The sequence below is a fragment of the Pelobates fuscus genome, chromosome 11 (genome assembly GCF_036172605.1).
Source record: "Pelobates fuscus isolate aPelFus1 chromosome 11, aPelFus1.pri, whole genome shotgun sequence".
NCBI lineage: Eukaryota > Metazoa > Chordata > Amphibia > Anura > Pelobatidae > Pelobates > Pelobates fuscus.
The window spans coordinates 46,143-65,555 of record NC_086327.1 but is presented as its reverse complement, the minus strand read 5'-3'; the positions used below and the strand labels follow the sequence as shown (position 1 = coordinate 65,555).

At 47.7% G+C, this 19,413-nt stretch overlaps 1 protein-coding gene across 1 annotated transcript in view; it reads left to right on the top strand.

Annotated features, from left to right (window-relative positions):
• The window catches only part of LOC134577641 (phospholipase A2 inhibitor and Ly6/PLAUR domain-containing protein-like), an 82,747-nt gene that overhangs the window by 47,405 nt on the left and 15,929 nt on the right, over positions 1–19,413 (top strand). Inside the window, exon 2 of the mRNA XM_063436501.1 lies at positions 13,758–13,877. Coding sequence (XP_063292571.1) covers positions 13,758–13,877 — 120 coding nt within the window. The remainder of the gene's footprint in view (positions 1–13,757; positions 13,878–19,413) is intronic.

Here is a 19,413-nt window from a genome sequence, read left to right as displayed (position 1 = left end):
TGGACTGTCTCATCCAGCCTGGCTTTTATTACACTAATCCACATACAGGCCACACCCAGGGGGAGGCATAAAATAACCAATCACATACATGGTTCAGCCCACACATCCCCTCGCCTCAGATAACATTAAACTCAATTATCCGGTACACTTTTTCAGCCAAGTTCTGGATGTACCCCAAAACCCGGGGGTACACCTTTAAATCCAGCATCGCTGGATAGCCCTTATTCATAGGGACAACATATTCAAAATTCAAGTAATTCGGATGAATGGTTCGTGAGATATGGGGTTCCAAAGATTTGACCGACCGCATGGGTAAAGTATCCGAAAACAGTTCCATGCATTTTGGCCCTGCGGTCGGTCACAAACAAGGGAATGAAAACAGGCGAATTGCCTGTGTTATAGAGCCTGGAGAGGGTTTGAATGAATTCCCTTGTTTATGGGGTTCTTTCTACCGAACGGCGGGTCATTCGGTAGTTTCCATACGAATTTCTGGAAGTATGGAGGTCTCAGCGGTGTTTGCCTAGTCAAGTGTCCGATTTTAGTTCCAGACACTCGACGGCAAAACACCGCTGTTCGGTAGTTTAAGATGGCCGCCGCCACGTGTTTGTTTCCCGAATGGCGGCCACCCAGAGGACAAAGACCACACTGCACTGATTGCCAATTACCTGTTTGCAACATTGTTGCAAACGGTAATTGGAGGCACACTCATTCCTGGGTGGTCTGGTTGTTTGGTAGTTTCACTCAATATACTGAATGGAGTGATTCTACCGAACAATCAGAATGCTGCATACAAATCACCCAGGATAAACTTAACACATCTATAAATACATATATAATATTACAGGCAGTACACTTGAATATGCTTCACAGTCTTAAAGGGACAGTAGTCCCAAAAGTCCCAATATGTCCATAGATGCTGTTAAAAGGGCCAGTAGCAGCAATATACAGTACAATATGCCCCAAATAACCCAGGGGCCATAGTCAGTAGGTAGGAGGCTAGCAAACAGGCTTCTCCAGGGCCCAGTGGCGAGGTTGGTTTCGCCACACTATCTATACGGGTGTGCAGGGAATCTAGGTTGTTTTGGGAGTGTCGGGTGTGGTTGAGGTCGGTATAGTACTCTTGGAAAATGCTACCTATTCGCATTGGGCAATTGCTAGTGTCGCCTTCTGTGGTGCGTATAACTGATATCCGTTTGGCTTCAATTCGTTGCTTGAGGCGGTGGGCCAGCTTTGTGTCCGCCTTGTTCCCTTTTACATAAAATGTGCATTTTAGCCACATTAAGGCTTTAGCAGTGTCTTTCTGCATAAGGCTTTTGAGTAGGTCCCTAAGTGCTGTCAGTTTAGTTAGCGTGGTGGGGTGTGGGTTCTTTTTGTGTAGGGTTTCTAGGTGACGGAGTTCCGTCATCGCGTCGGTGATTTGCTGCTGTGAGCGTTTTTTCTTATGTGAGGCTAAGCTGATGAGGGTGCCTCTGATGACCGCTTTATGTGCGGCCCATATTGTCGTGGGTGCGGTGTCTGTCCGTGTGTTTAGGTCAAAATAGTCTTTTAACTCTAAGGGACCCCTTGTGGGGTTGCGAATATGGGGAGAAGGGTATGCCTACTCGTCTGGTGATGGGTTCCCTGGTGTTTGCGCACCCTGCATCATGCGGGGTAGTGTCTAGTGCGTGTTAAATATAGCAGGGCAAGCATGGGTCGTAAATTTCTCGAATGTCCCCTCCCAGGGGGGAGTCCCTTGCCTTGATACCGGAGAAACTGACGGAAGCCAAGCACAGAGAGATGGACACAGGTTTCTTCAGGAAGGAAGAGATTCTTTATTGGATCACCGATCGGGACTCAGAGGGACTAGCGTCACCAAAATACAGCAAAGTCTGAGTACTGAATACATAGAGTACATTCCTTATATAGCACTGTAGCTCCTCCCACAATTAACTACACCCACACATACCCTTAACCTATTTAATAAATAGAGTCTAAACTCATCCATCCGGTCTAACCACGTGGCTCATCTGATACAAAGGAGAGGGACGCGTAATTCCAGTTCTTACATTCCTGCACCTGGTCAGTACAGTGATAACAGTATCTTAGCTACGTGTAATTAACTAACTGATACTACAAACACATATACATACATATGCCTTGTGGCAATCTTAGCCTGCTAAACTTGTATTTTACTGGAATTACATCACATTCCCCCCTTTGATGCCTCTGATATTTCACAATTACTTGAGGCATCACTTAACCTTGGTTTGCATATACCTCAGGTTACCATGAACCAGACCAGACTTATCTTATGATGTGAATCTTTTAACACTCATCTTCCTGCATTGGTTCTCCTTGATCTAGAGCCTTATACTTATATATCGCCATTATCTGTGCAGCAGCCTTCCTCTCTGCTATACTTCCTATCAGGCTTTGCACAGACCTAACTACTAAGGGTATAAGACACGGTAGGAGTAGACACAACAGTAAAATCAGTAGGACTCCACCTACCACTGCCTTAAGCCCTCCAAACCACTCATACCAGCTACCAAACCAACTACTTGGATTGTACCCTTTCCATACCTGAGTAGGCACATGCACTAGTTTAACCATATGGCTAGTAAGCTCAGCTATTGCTTGCCCTTCGTCATCTATTTGAAGACAGCAATTGCTCAGGTTAAACTTCCCACATACACCTCCCTCTACTGCCAAAAGGTAATCCAAGGCTAATCTATTTTGGTACACTGCTGTCCTCATCCTGGTATTATGCTTCGCTAGAAGATTGAGTGCTTGTGAGGTCTCATTAGTAATAATCTCAACCACCGCCTGTAATCTTATAATACGGTTGAGCATATAAATTGGGGTTCTATAACCAAAGGTACCATCTTCTGCCCACGTGGCTGGCCCATAATAATCCATGACACGCTGGGGAGGCCATTCATTATCTTCCCAGGTGCCTATCTCTAAGGGTCCCCTTTTCTTCCTATGATTCACATCATACACTTTAACACCTAAAGTCTCACCTGTTTCAATCGGTAACAAGAAGAAGGATGGTTTGAGCATACCCAACACACATGCCCCTTCCCAGTCCTGTGGCAACTCCGAATAGGCTTTCTTACCACAGATCCAGTACAAATTTGCTGGGGCTCTCCAGGTAGATGTGATGGATAAATCAAACCACACATCCTTTAAACTGGCATATCTAGCAAACGGGTTAGATGGTTCTGAGACATTTGAAGCCGACCACCAAGTTGTATTTTTAGTATCATCATCATAAGCTTTTTGCCCTAGACAAGTTAATTCTCCTACAGAAGTATTATACATTATTCCTTTCCTTGCTATGCAAACATAACCTATGATGGAGGTCTTTAATCTCCACTCAGATTTACCTCTAACACTCAAATGATAATCGGCTTGTGTAGATATTAGTTGGTCAACTGCCTCAGAACCGGACATTACCTCCTTTGCTTCCCAAGGCCATTGGTCTCCCATGTTAGTACCTCCACACACATAGCAGTTGGTAACATTAAGACTACCGGCAATACTTTCAGCTAGGTCAATGAACAGGTTTTTAGCGTTATGGGGGATCTTATTATCTATACTCATCTCTTCATAAAAGGAATGGTATACTTGATGAGTCTGGGAGGATACCGTATCAGTCTCTATTCCTATAAACAATAATGTCCCAGGATCTAAACCCGTCCCGTATATCTGAAACCCAAATAAATTTCCATACTTATCTAGGAACTTGTCGGGGTTATTAATAAGTATATGGACTGGGTTGCATTCCATAGACTTACAATAAGGGCTAGTCGGCAACTTAGTCACTATCATGTCTTTATCTACTGTCTGTCCCCAAGTCGCCCACCCCACACAAGACCAATATGGACAAAAGTTATAGTCTTTATTTGGGCATCTAGGACTCACATATTTATTTTTACTACTGGGACAAATATATTTATCATTAGACCCATACGTCCTCTCCCATCTAAGATCCCCACATACATTCCACGGTTTTCTACCACTTGATATCGCCTTACATGCATCAAATAGCAGAACACCCGAAGAATGTACGGATTCTAACACCGTCTTATTAATTAGGGTCCCCTGAGGATCTCCATTCCTGAGAGTCAACCAAATTGTACGAGGTTGATACTCTGGACTGAAGCACTTAGGTTCTCCTACTCCTAAATGGCACACACTATAGTCTATATTTAGGTATCTACATCTTGATACCTCTCCTTTACATTCGTATTGTGAATGCCAAATTAGGGTTTGGGAAATATGGTTACCTGTTCTCGTAGTCTTAATGCATACCTCACAGCTAGGAGTGTCGGTACCTCTACCTTCCTGAATATAAAAACACATATAAATAAACACAATCAAAAGCACATCTTTCGCCGTCATCCTCAGTCTTCGTCCGTGCGATGGAACCTCAGCTTCCAGGATGTGAGGGCTGCAGGGAATGGAGTTCTGCTCGTCTTCACAGGTGTCCCTTCGAGACTTTCCTGGCTTATACACTATGTGTTGGTAAGCGGACAGGCTTTATTATGGCCTTCTCACTCACACCTGTAACAATAAAATTTGTAATCCACAATAATTCCTCGTTACTCCGACTGAGTAGTGCGTTTCAACCGGATCTTGCAGGGATTCTCTGGATCTGCTGTAATTTGCCAAGAATCGACTGCTGCTGGTTTAACCCTGGAGTGATGTATCCACGGAGTTACTTCGGCTACTTTTATCGCTGTAGGGGTAGACAAAAGAACAACATAAGGACCTCTCCACTTGGGCCCTAACGGTACATTATTCCACTCTTTAATCCACACTTGGTCTCCTGGATGATAACTATGAACAGGGGGATAAATATTCACAGGTAATCTATCTTGTACCCATTTCTGTACCTCCTCCATAGTCTTACCCAACTCTACAACCTGCTGCCGGGTAATTCCTTCTCCCAACTGACTCAAGTCCCCCCTTAAGTTACCAAGTACGGGAGGTGGTCGCCCATACATGATTTCAAAAGGAGAGAGGCCCATCCTTCTGGTAGGGGTACTGCGGATTCGCAATAAAGCTATGGGTAAGAGAACGTTCCACTTAAGTTGGGTTTCCTGACACATTTTAGCCAACTGGTTCTTTATAGTTCTATTCATTCTCTCTACCTTACCAGAACTCTGGGGTCTATATGCAGTATGAAGCCTCCACTTTATACCAAGCATATGAGTCAGTTGTTGTAGGCACTGATGAACAAAAGCTGGACCATTGTCCGATCCTATAGAACAGGGTAGTCCATATCGGGGTATTATTTCTCGTAGCAGGAATCTTACAACTTCTCCTGCTTTCTCTGTACGAGTAGGACATGCTTCTACCCAGCCTGAATAGGTGCACACAATTACCAACAGGTAACGATGTCCACCCGATTTAGGCATTACTGTAAAGTCTATTTGTAGATCGGACATGGGGAGTCCCCCCATAAACTGGACTCCTGGTGGCTTTACTGGTCCTTGTCTTGCATTATTCTTAGCACACGTTACACATCTGCGTACAATGGCCTGAGTCAAGTTGGACAATCTTGGTATGTAGAAATGTTTCCTGAGAGATTCTTCAGTACTGTCTCTCCCAGAATGTGTCCCGTTGTGATAATTTTGGACAATTTCTACCGCTAGTGATGCTGGTATGACTATTCTTCCATCTTCTAGCTGATACCACTTGTTCTCCAAATACTTTCCCGGTTCAGTCTTTAACCACTCCTCTTCTTGAGCTGTATAAACTGGAGTCCATTGGGACAGTGGAGTTGGTATAAGAGCAGCTATATGCCCCACATACTCCTGTCTTCCTGATTCAGCAGCACGCTTAGCTGCACTATCTGCCATCCGATTTCCCTTGGTTACATCACCATCTCCTCTCAGATGCGCTCGACAATGTATGATACCGACTTCTTTCGGCTCCCACACTGCTTCCAATAGTTGTAGGATTTCAGCTGCGTACTTGATTTCTTTGCCTTCTGAATTCAGTAGTCCTCTTTCTTTATACAAAGCTCCGTGGGCATGAGTGGTTAAAAACGCATACTTAGAGTCCGTATAGATATTTACTCTTAAACCTTCAGCCAATTGTAACGCTCGTGTTAGTGCTATTAATTCTGCCTTTTGTGCTGATGTTCCTTTCGCCAGTGGCCGAGCTTCTATCACCTTGTCTATTGTTGTCACTGCATATCCTGCATAGCGGATCCCTTCTTTCACATAACTACTGCCGTCGGTGTAATATTGAACATCGGGGTTCTGGATGGGAAAATCACGAAGATCTGGTCTACTTGAAAATACTTCATCCATTACTTCCAAACAATCATGTTGACTTTCAGTAGGTTGCGGCAAAAGGGTAGCTGGATTTAAGGTGTTTACAGTCTCTAAATGCACTCTTGGGTTTTCACACAACATTGCTTGATACTTGGTCATACGGCTGTTACTAAACCAATGATTTCCTTTGTAATCCAACAACGTCTGTACTGCATGTGGGACTCGTACATAAAGTTCTTGACCCAGAGTGAGTTTATCGGCTTCAGCTACTAGCAGGGCGGCTGCAGCTACGGCTCTTAGACAAGGTGGAAGTCCGCTGGCCACTGCATCCAGTTGCTTAGACATGTAGGCAACAGGTCTTTGCCATGATCCCAAGTACTGTGTCAATACTCCCACAGCCATTCTTCTTTGCTCGTGTACATATAAGTAGAATGGTCGTGTGTGATCAGGTAGACCTAATGCTGGGGCACTCATCAAAGCCTTCTTCACATCTTCAAATGCCGTTTGCTGTTCTTGGGTCCATAAGAAGGGGTCGTGCTCTGTACCTTTGATGGCTGCGTACAGAGGTTTTGCCAGTATCGCATAGCTGGGAATCCATATCCTACAGAAGCCTGCTGCCCCCAAGAATTCTCGCACTTGTCTTCTATTCTTGGGTATTGGTATTTGGCAGACAGCTTCTTTTCTCTCTGGCCCCATAATCCTTTGACCTTCAGAGATATGGAATCCCAGATACTTGACAGTTGGCAAACACAACTGAGCCTTCTTCCTGGACACCTTGTATCCTGCCTTCCAGAGAATATGTAGTAGATCGTGCGTTGCTTGCTGACATTTTTCTTTTGTAACTGCTGCTATCAACAAGTCATCTACATATTGTAACAATACACATTCTCCTGGGATAGACTCGAAATCCAGTAGATCTTGACTTAGAGCTGAACCAAATAGGGTAGGTGAATTTTTAAACCCTTGGGGCAGTCTTGTCCAAGTCATTTGGCGTTTTGAGCCCGTTACAGCGTTCTCCCATTGGAAAGCGAAAATACATTGGCTTTCTGCGGCAATTCGGAGGCAAAAGAAGGCATCTTTGAGATCTAAGACTGTGAAGTAAGTAGCCCCGCCCGGAATTAAAGCAAGCAGGTTATATGGATTGGGTACAACTGGATGTATGCTAACAACCGCATCATTGACTGCTCTTAAGTCCTGTACAGGTCGATACTCATCTGTACCGGGCTTTTGAACAGGCAGCAATGGGGTGTTCCAGGGGGAAGTACAGAATTTTAGGATACCATACCGTATGAACTTATCCAGATAGGATTGGATGTTCTTCTTAGCCTTCTGCGGAATGTGATATTGTCTTAGGCTCACTGGATAAACCCCATGTTTCAGTTCAATTTTTATTGGTGGAATATTGCGGGCCAGTCCTGGTGGGTTGTTCTCTGCCCAAACTCCTGGTATGTTAAACAATGTCTCATCACTCCTAGGGTTTTGGCTAGTCAACACTGTATAAAGTCGCCACTCTTCTTCCTTTGGTACGGATAAAGTCATAATACCTGAAGGTCCATTAAACTTTAAGGATGTTGTTCCATTTGGTAGGAACGTAATCTGCGCTTGTAATTTTGATAGCATATCACGTCCCAGCAATTGGACTGGACATTCAGGCATATAAAGGAATTGGTGTTTTACTACGTGGCCTCCCAATGTACAGAGTCGACTTTTAAGAACCGGTTTTTCAGCACTTCTTCCAGTTGCTCCTATCACAGTAATAGTCCTTCCAGATGGAGGAGCAACTAGATTAGTCACCACTGAATGTTCAGCACCAGTGTCGATCATGAACGCACTCCTTTTCCCCCCTATTGATACATCGACCATAGGCTCCGCTCGACCAAGGGGGATGGAGCCCGGTCGGTATCAATAGTCCTCCATGACAGTGTCAGCCAATCCTACAAAGTCCCTACCTTCTCTATCGCGGGACCTTTGCGCTGCTGGAATATACCTGTCTTCCCTAACACTTCCTCTGTTCCCATTACTCCCTCTATAACCATTACTCCCTCCGGGGCCTCCTCTACCTCTCGCTCTACCTCTAAAGTTTCCGTAGCCTGCCCTGGGTTGGTCTCTCTCGTACTGCTCTCTTTGCGGACATTCGTTCCTCCAATGCCCTTCTTCCTTGCAATACGCGCATTGATCCCTACTCAAAGGCTCCCTACTCCATCTATTATTGCCTCTATCTGGGCCCCGTTTATCTACGCCTGCGATCGCTACCGCTAGCATATCAGCCTTTTTACGCATCTTGCGCTCTTCCTCTTTCTTACTTTCTGTATCCCTGTTCATATAGACCTTATTTGCTACCTCCATTAGTTGGGTGATGGACATACCTGCAAACCCTTCTAACTTTTGTAGCTTGCGCTTAATATCTCCGTATGCTTGGCTGACAAAGGCGGAGTTAACCATTCGGGAATTGTCTGCGTCTTCCGGATTAAAGGGGGTATACAAGCGGTATGCCTCCAATAATCGGTCATAAAAGACACTGGGCGCTTCATCGCTTTTCTGGATCACCTCAACTGTCTTCGACATGTTAATGGCTTTCTTTCCTCCGGCTTTCATGCCAGCAATTATAGCGTCTCTATAGGCTCTGAGTTGAACCATATCAGCACCATTTACGTTCCAATCGGGATCGGTGTTGGGATAGTGTGTCGCGGCCCATGCTGCTGGATTGGCTTGGTTCAAAGCACGGGCTCTATCCTCTAATGCTTTAATGGCTGCTTGATTTATTCTTGTCCTTTCCTCATTGTTAAATAAAGTCATTAGTAACTGCTGGCAATCAGCCCATGTCGGATTATGCGTCTGTACTATTGAGGTGAACAGATCAGTCATAGCTTGTGGTTTCTCAGTATACGAGGAATTATGGGTCTTCCAGTTTAAAAGATCGGTTGTGGTAAATGGGACATATACGAAGACTGGGTCAGCGTGTGCCATTTGACCTGCGGCATCGATATAAGCTGACCCGGGATTCAGACGAAGAGGCATCTGATAGTGCTTTAATTGTTGGGCACCAGTCAACTGTCGGGTTTGGATGGGGCTACGTAGAGAGGCGTCAGTCATGGGTTCCGGTCGGGGAGAGATAGGGTATGGGGATGTGGGAGGTCGGTTTTGGGAAAAGGTCGTAAATAAAACACTTCGAGCCGAGCTAGATGAAGCTTGACCGGAAGTCTGAAGTGGCGCCAAATCAGGATATTCGTTTCTAATGGGGGTGGATTCTGGTTCCGGAAGGGGAGATTTAGTACGAGGGGGGGTGGATCCTGTACTGGAGGAGGAAGCGGAAGTGGATGAGGGTAATGAGGGGAGGGGTGCAGGACTTCCTGCGTTAGCGTCACTTCTTCTTAACGGAAAGTAAGGGGGCGGCAAAGGGATCTCGGACTCAGGGGGCGTGTCCAAAATGGGCCTAACACCAGTCCTAGTGGACGAGCAAGTCCTAGCTACCATGAGGCGACACTGCTCCTCGTGGCATGTCTGGAGCCATTTTGGCGAGTCATTTACGGCCTGTCTCCAACAGTCAATATAAGGAAACTGGCCGTAAAGTTCAGGCCTACCCGATACAGCCACGTGTAAGCGCTGTACCAGAGTTGGATCCAAACTGCCACGTGGCGGCCATGCCGCAACCAAAGTAGGCCACTCCCTAGTACACAAAGTGACCAAACGTACAGGAGACATCTTTACCCCAAAATCACAAACTTTGAATCCCTTTTTAAAATTCTTAACCATACATCCTAAGGGATCCGGAATCGTTGACTGCGACGCACCCATACTTAACAATGGAACGTCGTCGACAACGAATACTATACACGCGTACTATTCAACAGTCACACCCGTTTCCTCTGGCAACAGCACCACGTGGTACGGTTACCAAGTGAAACGTACACAATAACAATAAACACTCAGGGAATTCCCGTACACACACAGCTGTTACACCAGTCACTATATAATCAATATTATGCCCTTTGGCGTAACTATACAGTCACCCACGCTATAATTCTCTATATACGAATTACCCGTCTATAACACACCCCAGTAACATCGTCTTTTACAAATAGCGGTTACAGTACGGTTAGCATAGGTCAAAGCACAAGTTAAGGTCACAATACAATTATTAGTGGTTATGGTGTTAAACATGCAATGGACGACAATGATTAGTACTTATTATATAATGTCAGTAAATATACAGGGTTATGGTACCGTGCACTATAATACAGCAACACACTATTAACACTCTCGCTAGACGGCTGAGCTCGCGCTATCTAACAAGATATACACTTTACTAAAACAATCGTTAACACATTTACAATTCCCAACTAAACTATTGGCCAGTACCTTGAATGGACTACCTAAAACTATATACACCCGTTTTGGTTAGCCACACTGCCCAATCACCACATATATAGCGAGCTAGAGAACCGAATTTACACAGGCGCCTCTTAGTCGCACTATCAAAAGTCTAGTGGGTTCCAAATTTACACGCCTTCCCACTTAGCCCAGATAGGATGAGAACTAGCGAACCGAATTTACACAGGCGCCGCTTAGTCTCCCGGTCCCTCCGACCTAGCGAACGTAATATACACCCTAGAACGCTAGTCTAGACAAGACACCGGTGTCCGGCTAGGGCTATTTACACCAGGACCCCGCCTGACTAACCAAATCAAACGGTCTGACTAAAGAGCGTTCGATCGAGCGGTGCGCCTTCGCTCCTTCCCTCCGACAGAGGGGGCAGATACACAGATTCAAAACCCCTTTGGGCCTACCGCACAATCGGTATACCCCTAGTGGGTCCTGCCGTCTAAAACAGCAGTTGTCTTACCTCCTCGTTCCTGAACCTGAGTTCACACTCATCGACGGGGACACCCCAGCACTTCTCACGTAGAGGCCGATGATCTCCTGGACAACAGACCAGTGGCGCCGAGACGAAGGGAGGTCCACGCAGAAGTTCAGGGGTGCAGCCGTAGAGAACGTGGGCAAAGATAGACCGTCTCACGCCTCTGCCTCTCAGCTACCGTTGAACGATGAGCTTCCCGGCCAATGCACCAAATGATACCGGAGAAACTGACGGAAGCCAAGCACAGAGAGATGGACACAGGTTTCTTCAGGAAGGAAGAGATTCTTTATTGGATCACCGATCGGGACTCAGAGGGACTAGCGTCACCAAAATACAGCAAAGTCTGAGTACTGAATACATAGAGTACATTCCTTATATAGCACTGTAGCTCCTCCCACAATTAACTACACCCACACATACCCTTAACCTATTTAATAAATAGAGTCTAAACTCATCCATCCGGTCTAACCACGTGGCTCATCTGATACAAAGGAGAGGGACGCGTAATTCCAGTTCTTACATTCCTGCACCTGGTCAGTACAGTGATAACAGTATCTTAGCTACGTGTAATTAACTAACTGATACTACAAACACATATACATACATATGCCTTGTGGCAATCTTAGCCTGCTAAACTTGTATTTTACTGGAATTACATCACAGCCTGTCCATTCTTGGGTGTCCCCAATGTTACCTGTTCCTAGCGATGGGGTCAGTGGTATAGAGTGTCAGCATGAGCGATGGCCCGTGCCTGCGCCCCATGGAGTGTGTGGGGTTTGCAGAGCCTTGCGTCTTAGGTTGCTAAGTAGGTTAAGCATGTACTGACTTCTTCGGTTGTGGGTGAGGGTCTGTGCTAAAGGGTTAGGTGATCGTGAATATCGTAGTGGTTAAATATATAAATATTATTTTTTTTTGGGGGGGGGGGAGTGGTGTGAGTAGCTATCAGGGTCAGCGGAGCAGGGTGTCCCTATATTAGGAGCAAGTGTTGCACGCAAGAAGTCTAGGATAGGCCCAGCGGGGCCATTGCGGCTTCCCAATTGGTATATAGTGTTAAGAGTAAGGCCAAAACTGGGGTTCAAGCGTGTCCCTCCAATCTGTCATAAGATCATGGGCTAAGCATATATGGTCAGGGTAAAGTCATATCTTATCTGGTTCTTGATGGCAATCAGTCGGATAGAGCGCTGTCTTCTGGTGAGTGTGTCCATAGTCTCGGCGGTCTCGAGGATGTGTCTCAAATTGTCCTGGTGGCTTGTCGCGGGTGAGGGTTGTGGTGAGAGTAGCAGTTTGTTCCATAATGCCACATTAATTTAGTCGTGGTTAGTTGGTGGTTGGAGGGCGAGATCCTCTGGAAGCTGGGGTCCCAATTGGGTTTGGATGTGGGCCTCTGGGTGCTGGCCTTCCGATGGGTCGCCTGTCTGTCGGTTCCGCAGTGAAGTTGATGGCGGGTAGGCCCAGGCGTTCCACGAATTCAGTGGCCTCCAAAATATTGTGCAGGGTGTGGGTTCTGTCGTTCTGTCTGACCTGCAGCTTGAAGGGATGTCCCCAGGTATACCTTATATGTCTTCTGGCTAGTTCCAGGGTGAGGGGCCTTAGTTCCCTCCTTTTGCGTAGCGTGCTTGTGGCAAAATCTTGGTAGACGGATACCTGATGCCCCTCTATCTGCAGTGGGGTGTCTCTAGCCGCTCTCATGAGTGCTTCCTTGATGTGGAAGTAATGCATGCGAATAATAATGTCCCTGGGCTGGACTGCATTGGGGAGGGGGGCTTTGAGGGCCCTGTGTGCCCTGTCTAGCAGGAGCTCTGCTGGTGAGGCTTCAGGTAGCAGGCCGCAAAACAATTCTCGCAGCGTGGAGGCTAGCGTGTCAATCCCAACCGTCTCTGGCACCCCGCGAATCCATATGTTATTACGGGGGGAACGGTTATTGAGGTCTTCTTGGGCCTCTTCTAGTTGGCGTACCTGCTCTTGTAGGGCAGCAATGGCGTTCTCGTTTGTCTGGGTCCGTGAGGAGGTGCGGTCTAATTGATCCTCAATGGCGGTGGTTCTATGTGTCAGATCATTGAGGCTTGCAGTGATAGGTGCCAGGTGCCTAGTGAACTCAGCTGCCATATTCGTTTTTATCTCCTGTAATAGGTGCTGGAGGTCGTCCTTTGTGAGGGGTGTTGTGGCTGCCATGCGGCTTGTGTCACTTGCCGCTGAGTCGGAATCCTCATCGCGGCCATCTTCCCCACGTGTGGAGCTCTCCGCCCTGTGGGCGCGGAATATCGGCACCACCTCTGTGCAGTGCTTGGTTTTCCTGCCTCCTCCCATGTCGGGTCGGTCAGGGGTCTTTGTGGGGGTGTTGTGGACCGGTTGGGGAGTGATTCCGTCGGGTATACTTGCTGTTAGAAGCTATGTAGATGCCTGCCGGTACGGAGCTCTAGAAGAAAGCAGCTGGAAGTCAGGCGCCGCCCCTCCCTGTCTGTTTTTTAACCATAGTTTTAAACTTATTTTATCACATGTTCTAAGGTTCTGAGCATAACACAAAGCAATGTTTACAATCAATTTGAATGGTCTTTTGACTTTCTTAACCAACATATTATTGTTCAGGTGATAGAATTAGAGCTAATAGTTTGGAACTTTTTCTCCTCCAGGTTACTCCCTCTCCTGTATACATTGTCTGGCTGAAGGCGAACTTTCCTGCACTGGTGATGAAAAAAAATGTCCGTCTGATACTTATGTGTGTGCTTCTACATCCACGATCAGCATAATTGGTAATGTAAACTCAAGTAGATATTTTTAGTGATTAATTTATTATAAAATATTGATTGTTCCAGTGAATTTATTTACCCTGTTTAAATTTTTAGAATATGTTTTAATGCACAAATGTATGATATTTAATGCAAATGGGAGTATATCTAAAGATCTAAAAATCTAACACATTAGATAAGTAGCTAGAGAGACCACCCAAGGAGTCCAGTGCTAGAAAATCTGTAAGAAATAAAAGAAGAAATACAGAAAAAATGCTAACAATAGCAAACAAAACACCAACCTGGAGCCACTAAAGTGAAAACAATCAATAGAAACTATTCAATGAAAAGCAAAACAGTCTATATAAGGTGCTTAACAGAGATAATGGTAGTTTTAATTGTGATACCAGCAGCTATTGCACACTTAATGGATATCCCAAGAGATCCACTAAAACAAAGTGTAACGGATCGCCTGGCACCCCGACTTGGTACCTCCGTTAAAGGATGCTCCTAGCGCTTCCTGAGGCCTCCAAGCACTCTAGCCGACACCACAATCACCGAATCAGAGAAGCGTATAAATCCTCTCAAGCCTCTGAATGCTGTAGACAGTTGAATAGGAACCATACGAATAGGTTTTCAATCCTAGCAGTCAAACTGGAACAGCATACAATAAATCCTCCCCCAATAATGAGACGACACTTCACTTTGAGGGTAAAACAGGAACTCTGGACTGGCTCATCCAGCCTGGCTTTTATTTCCAACTCACACATACAGGCCACACCCAGGGGGAGGCATAAAAGAACCAATGACATAGATGTTACCTCCCACACATCCCCTCCCCTTAGTGTGACACATAATCCCATTATGCATACAGTGTAAAATATACTTTTACACAACTTTCATAACTTTAAAACCATACATCACATTCACATAAAAATACATATCCACAATCAATCCATTCAGGGGAACAACATATTAAAAAATGGCATGAATCCTACCAGGGGTTCAAAAGTTACTAAAAGTATCTTTTGTTCCTTTCTGGCTGGCAGAAAAACATCCCCACAATGCACCCTGGTTTCCTCCCTTCTGCCCTGGAGTTAATTGGAGAAGTAATCCAATTACCCAGGACTAAAGGCAGACTCCATTAACCACATGGTTGCAAAACGACATAAAACACTTTAAAATACATAAAGTCACATTTACACATAACACACAGACATTTCACCTATCCCCAGATAGCTGGGATCTGCACGCACAAAACTACCGAATAGCGCGCAGATCCTACTCACACAGTACAATTGCCATGGAGCTAAAGTCTTTCCCATAGTCTTTCATTATATGAATAGGCTCCATGGTATGGCTATCTGGGGTATCACATTCCCATAAAGTCTGGTCCATAGTCCAAAGGCAAGAGGCGGGCAATCAGCCCCCTCCAAGGACACGTGGCGAGGTCGGTTTCGCCACACTTCTCCCCTTTACCCCCCAGACTAACAGGGTACTTGACCTCCTGCCGGTCAGTGCCCTTGTTAGTCCAGCAGCCCACCCACAAGACAGAAACAGCAGAGCAGCCCACCCACAATAAACAGTTACTACACCTGGGTGAGGGAGAATCTTGTCCAGGTTCAGGTGCCTCACCACGGCTGTGTGGGGGACTGGTAGGCTGCCTTGGTAGGTTGCTGAGGGGGCAGAGACCAGCGGTACTCTGTCCTGTTGCCAGCACTACCACGGGAGTAGTCTGGTTGGAGCCTGGTTGCTGGAGACCGACTGTCTCCCCTTTAAATACACCGCTCTGCTGCTGGAGACCGACTGTCTCCCCTTGAGTTACACAGCTCTGCTGCTGGAGACCGACTGTCTCCCCTTTAGTTACACAGCTCTGCTGCTGGAGACCGACTGTCTCCCCTTTAAATACACCGCTCTGCTGCTGGAGACCGACTGTCTCCCCTTGAGTTACACCGCTCTGCTGCTGGAGACCGACTGTCTCCCCTTGAGTTACACAACTCTGCTGCTGGAGACCGACTGTCTCCCCTTTAGTTACACAGCTCTGCTGCTGGAGACAGACTGTCTCCCCTTTGGCTAAACAGCCCTGTTGTGGGGGGGCAGGACCGACCGTCCCTACCCCCTGTGCTGGAAGTGCAGAGACCACGGTCCCATCTGCACAGGTGTGGGGCTTACAGTCTCCCCCTGGTACATTAAGCTGCCGCTGGGGAGAGGTGGTAACCAGCTCCTCTCCCATTAGAACACTCTGCCGCTGGGGAATGGAGACTGAGCTCTCTATTCCCTGTACATTAATGACCCGCCGCTGGGGAGAGGTGGTAACAATCTCCTCTCCCATGCATACTTCCCGTCTCTGCGGAGGGAGACCGACTGTCTCTCCTCCTAGCACAGAGTCCTGCTGTGGGGGAAAGGGGGCTGGGCTCTCTATTCCCTGCTGGATACTCTGCCGCTGGGGAATGGAGACTGGGCTCCCAATTCCCAACAAATCACACTGCCGCTGGGGAGGGAGGACGGCTCCTTCAGCTCCCTGTAACTTGGGCGCAGAGACCACGATCCCATCTGCGCTGGTGTGGGGCTTACGGTCTCCCCTTGGTGGGTTAGGCTGCCGCTGGAGAGAGGGTGTAACAAGCTCCTCTCTCTGAACTGTAACCTGCCGCTGGGGATCTGGGCCGACTGCCCAGCATCCCTGTAGGGCCGGTAGAGAGACCTCGATCCCATCTCCACCTGCCATCTGTGGGTCTTCCCAGGACCAATCCGTGAGGCCCCTCAACATTTGTGAGTAAGGGCCACCTGCTTCCCCACCTGGCAACACTGGCTGCTGCTGGGGATCTGGGCCGGCTGCCCAGCATCCCGGTGGGCCCGGTGGAGAGACCTTGGTCCCATCTCTACCTGCCTGTTGTGGTTCCTCACAGGACCAGTCTATGAGGACCCCCACTTCGGGTTCCTCCCGCCGCCTCAGGGAAAGACGGCTAACCTCCTCGGATGCAGCCTCTACTCGGCTGCTGTAACGCTCCTGCTGCTGAGCATACTTCCTCTCTTTTGCCAACCGGAATTCTCGGTCCAGCCTTGTGTTTCGCTCGGCCATGACCTGGTTCCAGATCACCCGGCGTGTCTCCATGGGTATATCATCCCCATACTCGGCCACTCGCTGCCTCACCTCGGCCAGCCAATCATCTCCAGAGCCAGAACCTTCCATACTTGTCTGCTCCCAGGGGCGCTGCACGACTGCTAGCGTTGCCCTCAATTTGTAAATCCAACCAGTGTCTCTGAGCTGCTTTACCTCACACTAGGACGCCATCCCACCGCTTGCCACCAATGTAACGGATCGCCTGGCACCCCGACTTGGTACCTCCGTTAAAGGATGCTCCTAGCGCTTCCTGAGGCCTCCAAGCACTCTAGCCGACACCACAATCACCGAATCAGAGAAGCGTATAAATCCTCTCAAGCCTCTGAATGCTGTAGACAGTTGAATAGGAACCATACGAATAGGTTTTCAATCCTAGCAGTCAAACTGGAACAGCATACAATAAATCCTCCCCCAATAATGAGACGACACTTCACTTTGAGGGTAAAACAGGAACTCTGGACTGGCTCATCCAGCCTGGCTTTTATTTCCAACTCACACATACAGGCCACACCCAGGGGGAGGCATAAAAGAACCAATGACATAGATGTTACCTCCCACACATCCCCTCCCCTTAGTGTGACACATAATCCCATTATGCATACAGTGTAAAATATACTTTTACACAACTTTCATAACTTTAAAACCATACATCACATTCACATAAAAATACATATCCACAATCAATCCATTCAGGGGAACAACATATTAAAAAATGGCATGAATCCTACCAGGGGTTCAAAAGTTACTAAAAGTATCTTTTGTTCCTTTCTGGCTGGCAGAAAAACATCCCCACAATGCACCCTGGTTTCCTCCCTTCTGCCCTGGAGTTAATTGGAGAAGTAATCCAATTACCCAGGACTAAAGGCAGACTCCATTAACCACATGGTTGCAAAACGACATAAAACACTTTAAAATACATAAAGTCACATTTACACATAACACACAGACATTTCACCTATCCCCAGATAGCTGGGATCTGCACGCACAAAACTACCGAATAGCGCGCAGATCCTACTCACACAGTACAATTGCCATGGAGCTAAAGTCTTTCCCATAGTCTTTCATTATATGAATAGGCTCCATGGTATGGCTATCTGGGGTATCACATTCCCATAAAGTCTGGTCCATAGTCCAAAGGCAAGAGGCGGGCAATCAGCCCCCTCCAAGGACACGTGGCGAGGTCGGTTTCGCCACACTTCTCCCCTTTACCCCCCAGACTAACAGGGTACTTGACCTCCTGCCGGTCAGTGCCCTTGTTAGTCCAGCAGCCCACCCACAAGACAGAAACAGCAGAGCAGCCCACCCACAATAAACAGTTACTACACCTGGGTGAGGGAGAATCTTGTCCAGGTTCAGGTGCCTCACCACGGCTGTGTGGGGGACTGGTAGGCTGCCTTGGTAGGTTGCTGAGGGGGCAGAGACCAGCGGTACTCTGTCCTGTTGCCAGCACTACCACGGGAGTAGTCTGGTTGGAGCCTGGTTGCTGGAGACCGACTGTCTCCCCTTTAAATACACCGCTCTGCTGCTGGAGACCGACTGTCTCCCCTTGAGTTACACCGCTCTGCTGCTGGAGACCGACTGTCTCCCCTTGAGTTACACAGCTCTGCTGCTGGAGACCGACTGTCTCCCCTTTAGTTACACAGCTCTGCTGCTGGAGACCGACTGTCTCCCCTTTAAATACACCGCTCTGCTGCTGGAGACCGACTGTCTCCCCTTGAGTTACACCGCTCTGCTGCTGGAGACCGACTGTCTCCCCTTGAGTTACACAACTCTGCTGCTGGAGACCGACTGTCTCCCCTTTAGTTACACAGCTCTGCTGCTGGAGACAGACTGTCTCCCCTTTGGCTAAACAGCCCTGTTGTGGGGGGGCAGGACCGACCGTCCCTACCCCCTGTGCTGGAAGTGCAGAGACCATGGTCCCATCTGCACAGGTGTGGGGCTTACAGTCTCCCCCTGGTACATTAAGCTGCCGCTGGGGAGAGGTGGTAACCAGCTCCTCTCCCATTAGAACACTCTGCCGCTGGGGAATGGAGACTGGGCTCTCTATTCCCTGTACATTAATGATCCGCCGCTGGGGAGAGGTGGTAACAATCTCCTCTCCCATGCATACTTCCCGTCTCTGCGGAGGGAGACCGACTGTCTCTCCTCCTAGCACAGAGTCCTGCTGTGGGGGAAAGGGGGCTGGGCTCTCTATTCCCTGCTGGATACTCTGCCGCTGGGGAATGGAGACTGGGCTCCCAATTCCCAACAAATCACACTGCCGCTGGGGAGGGAGGACGGCTCCTTCAGCTCCCTGTAACTTGGGCGCAGAGACCACGATCCCATCTGCGCTGGTGTGGGGCTTACGGTCTCCCCTTGGTGGGTTAGGCTGCCGCTGGAGAGAGGGTGTAACAAGCTCCTCTCTCTGAACTGTAACCTGCCGCTGGGGATCTGGGCCGA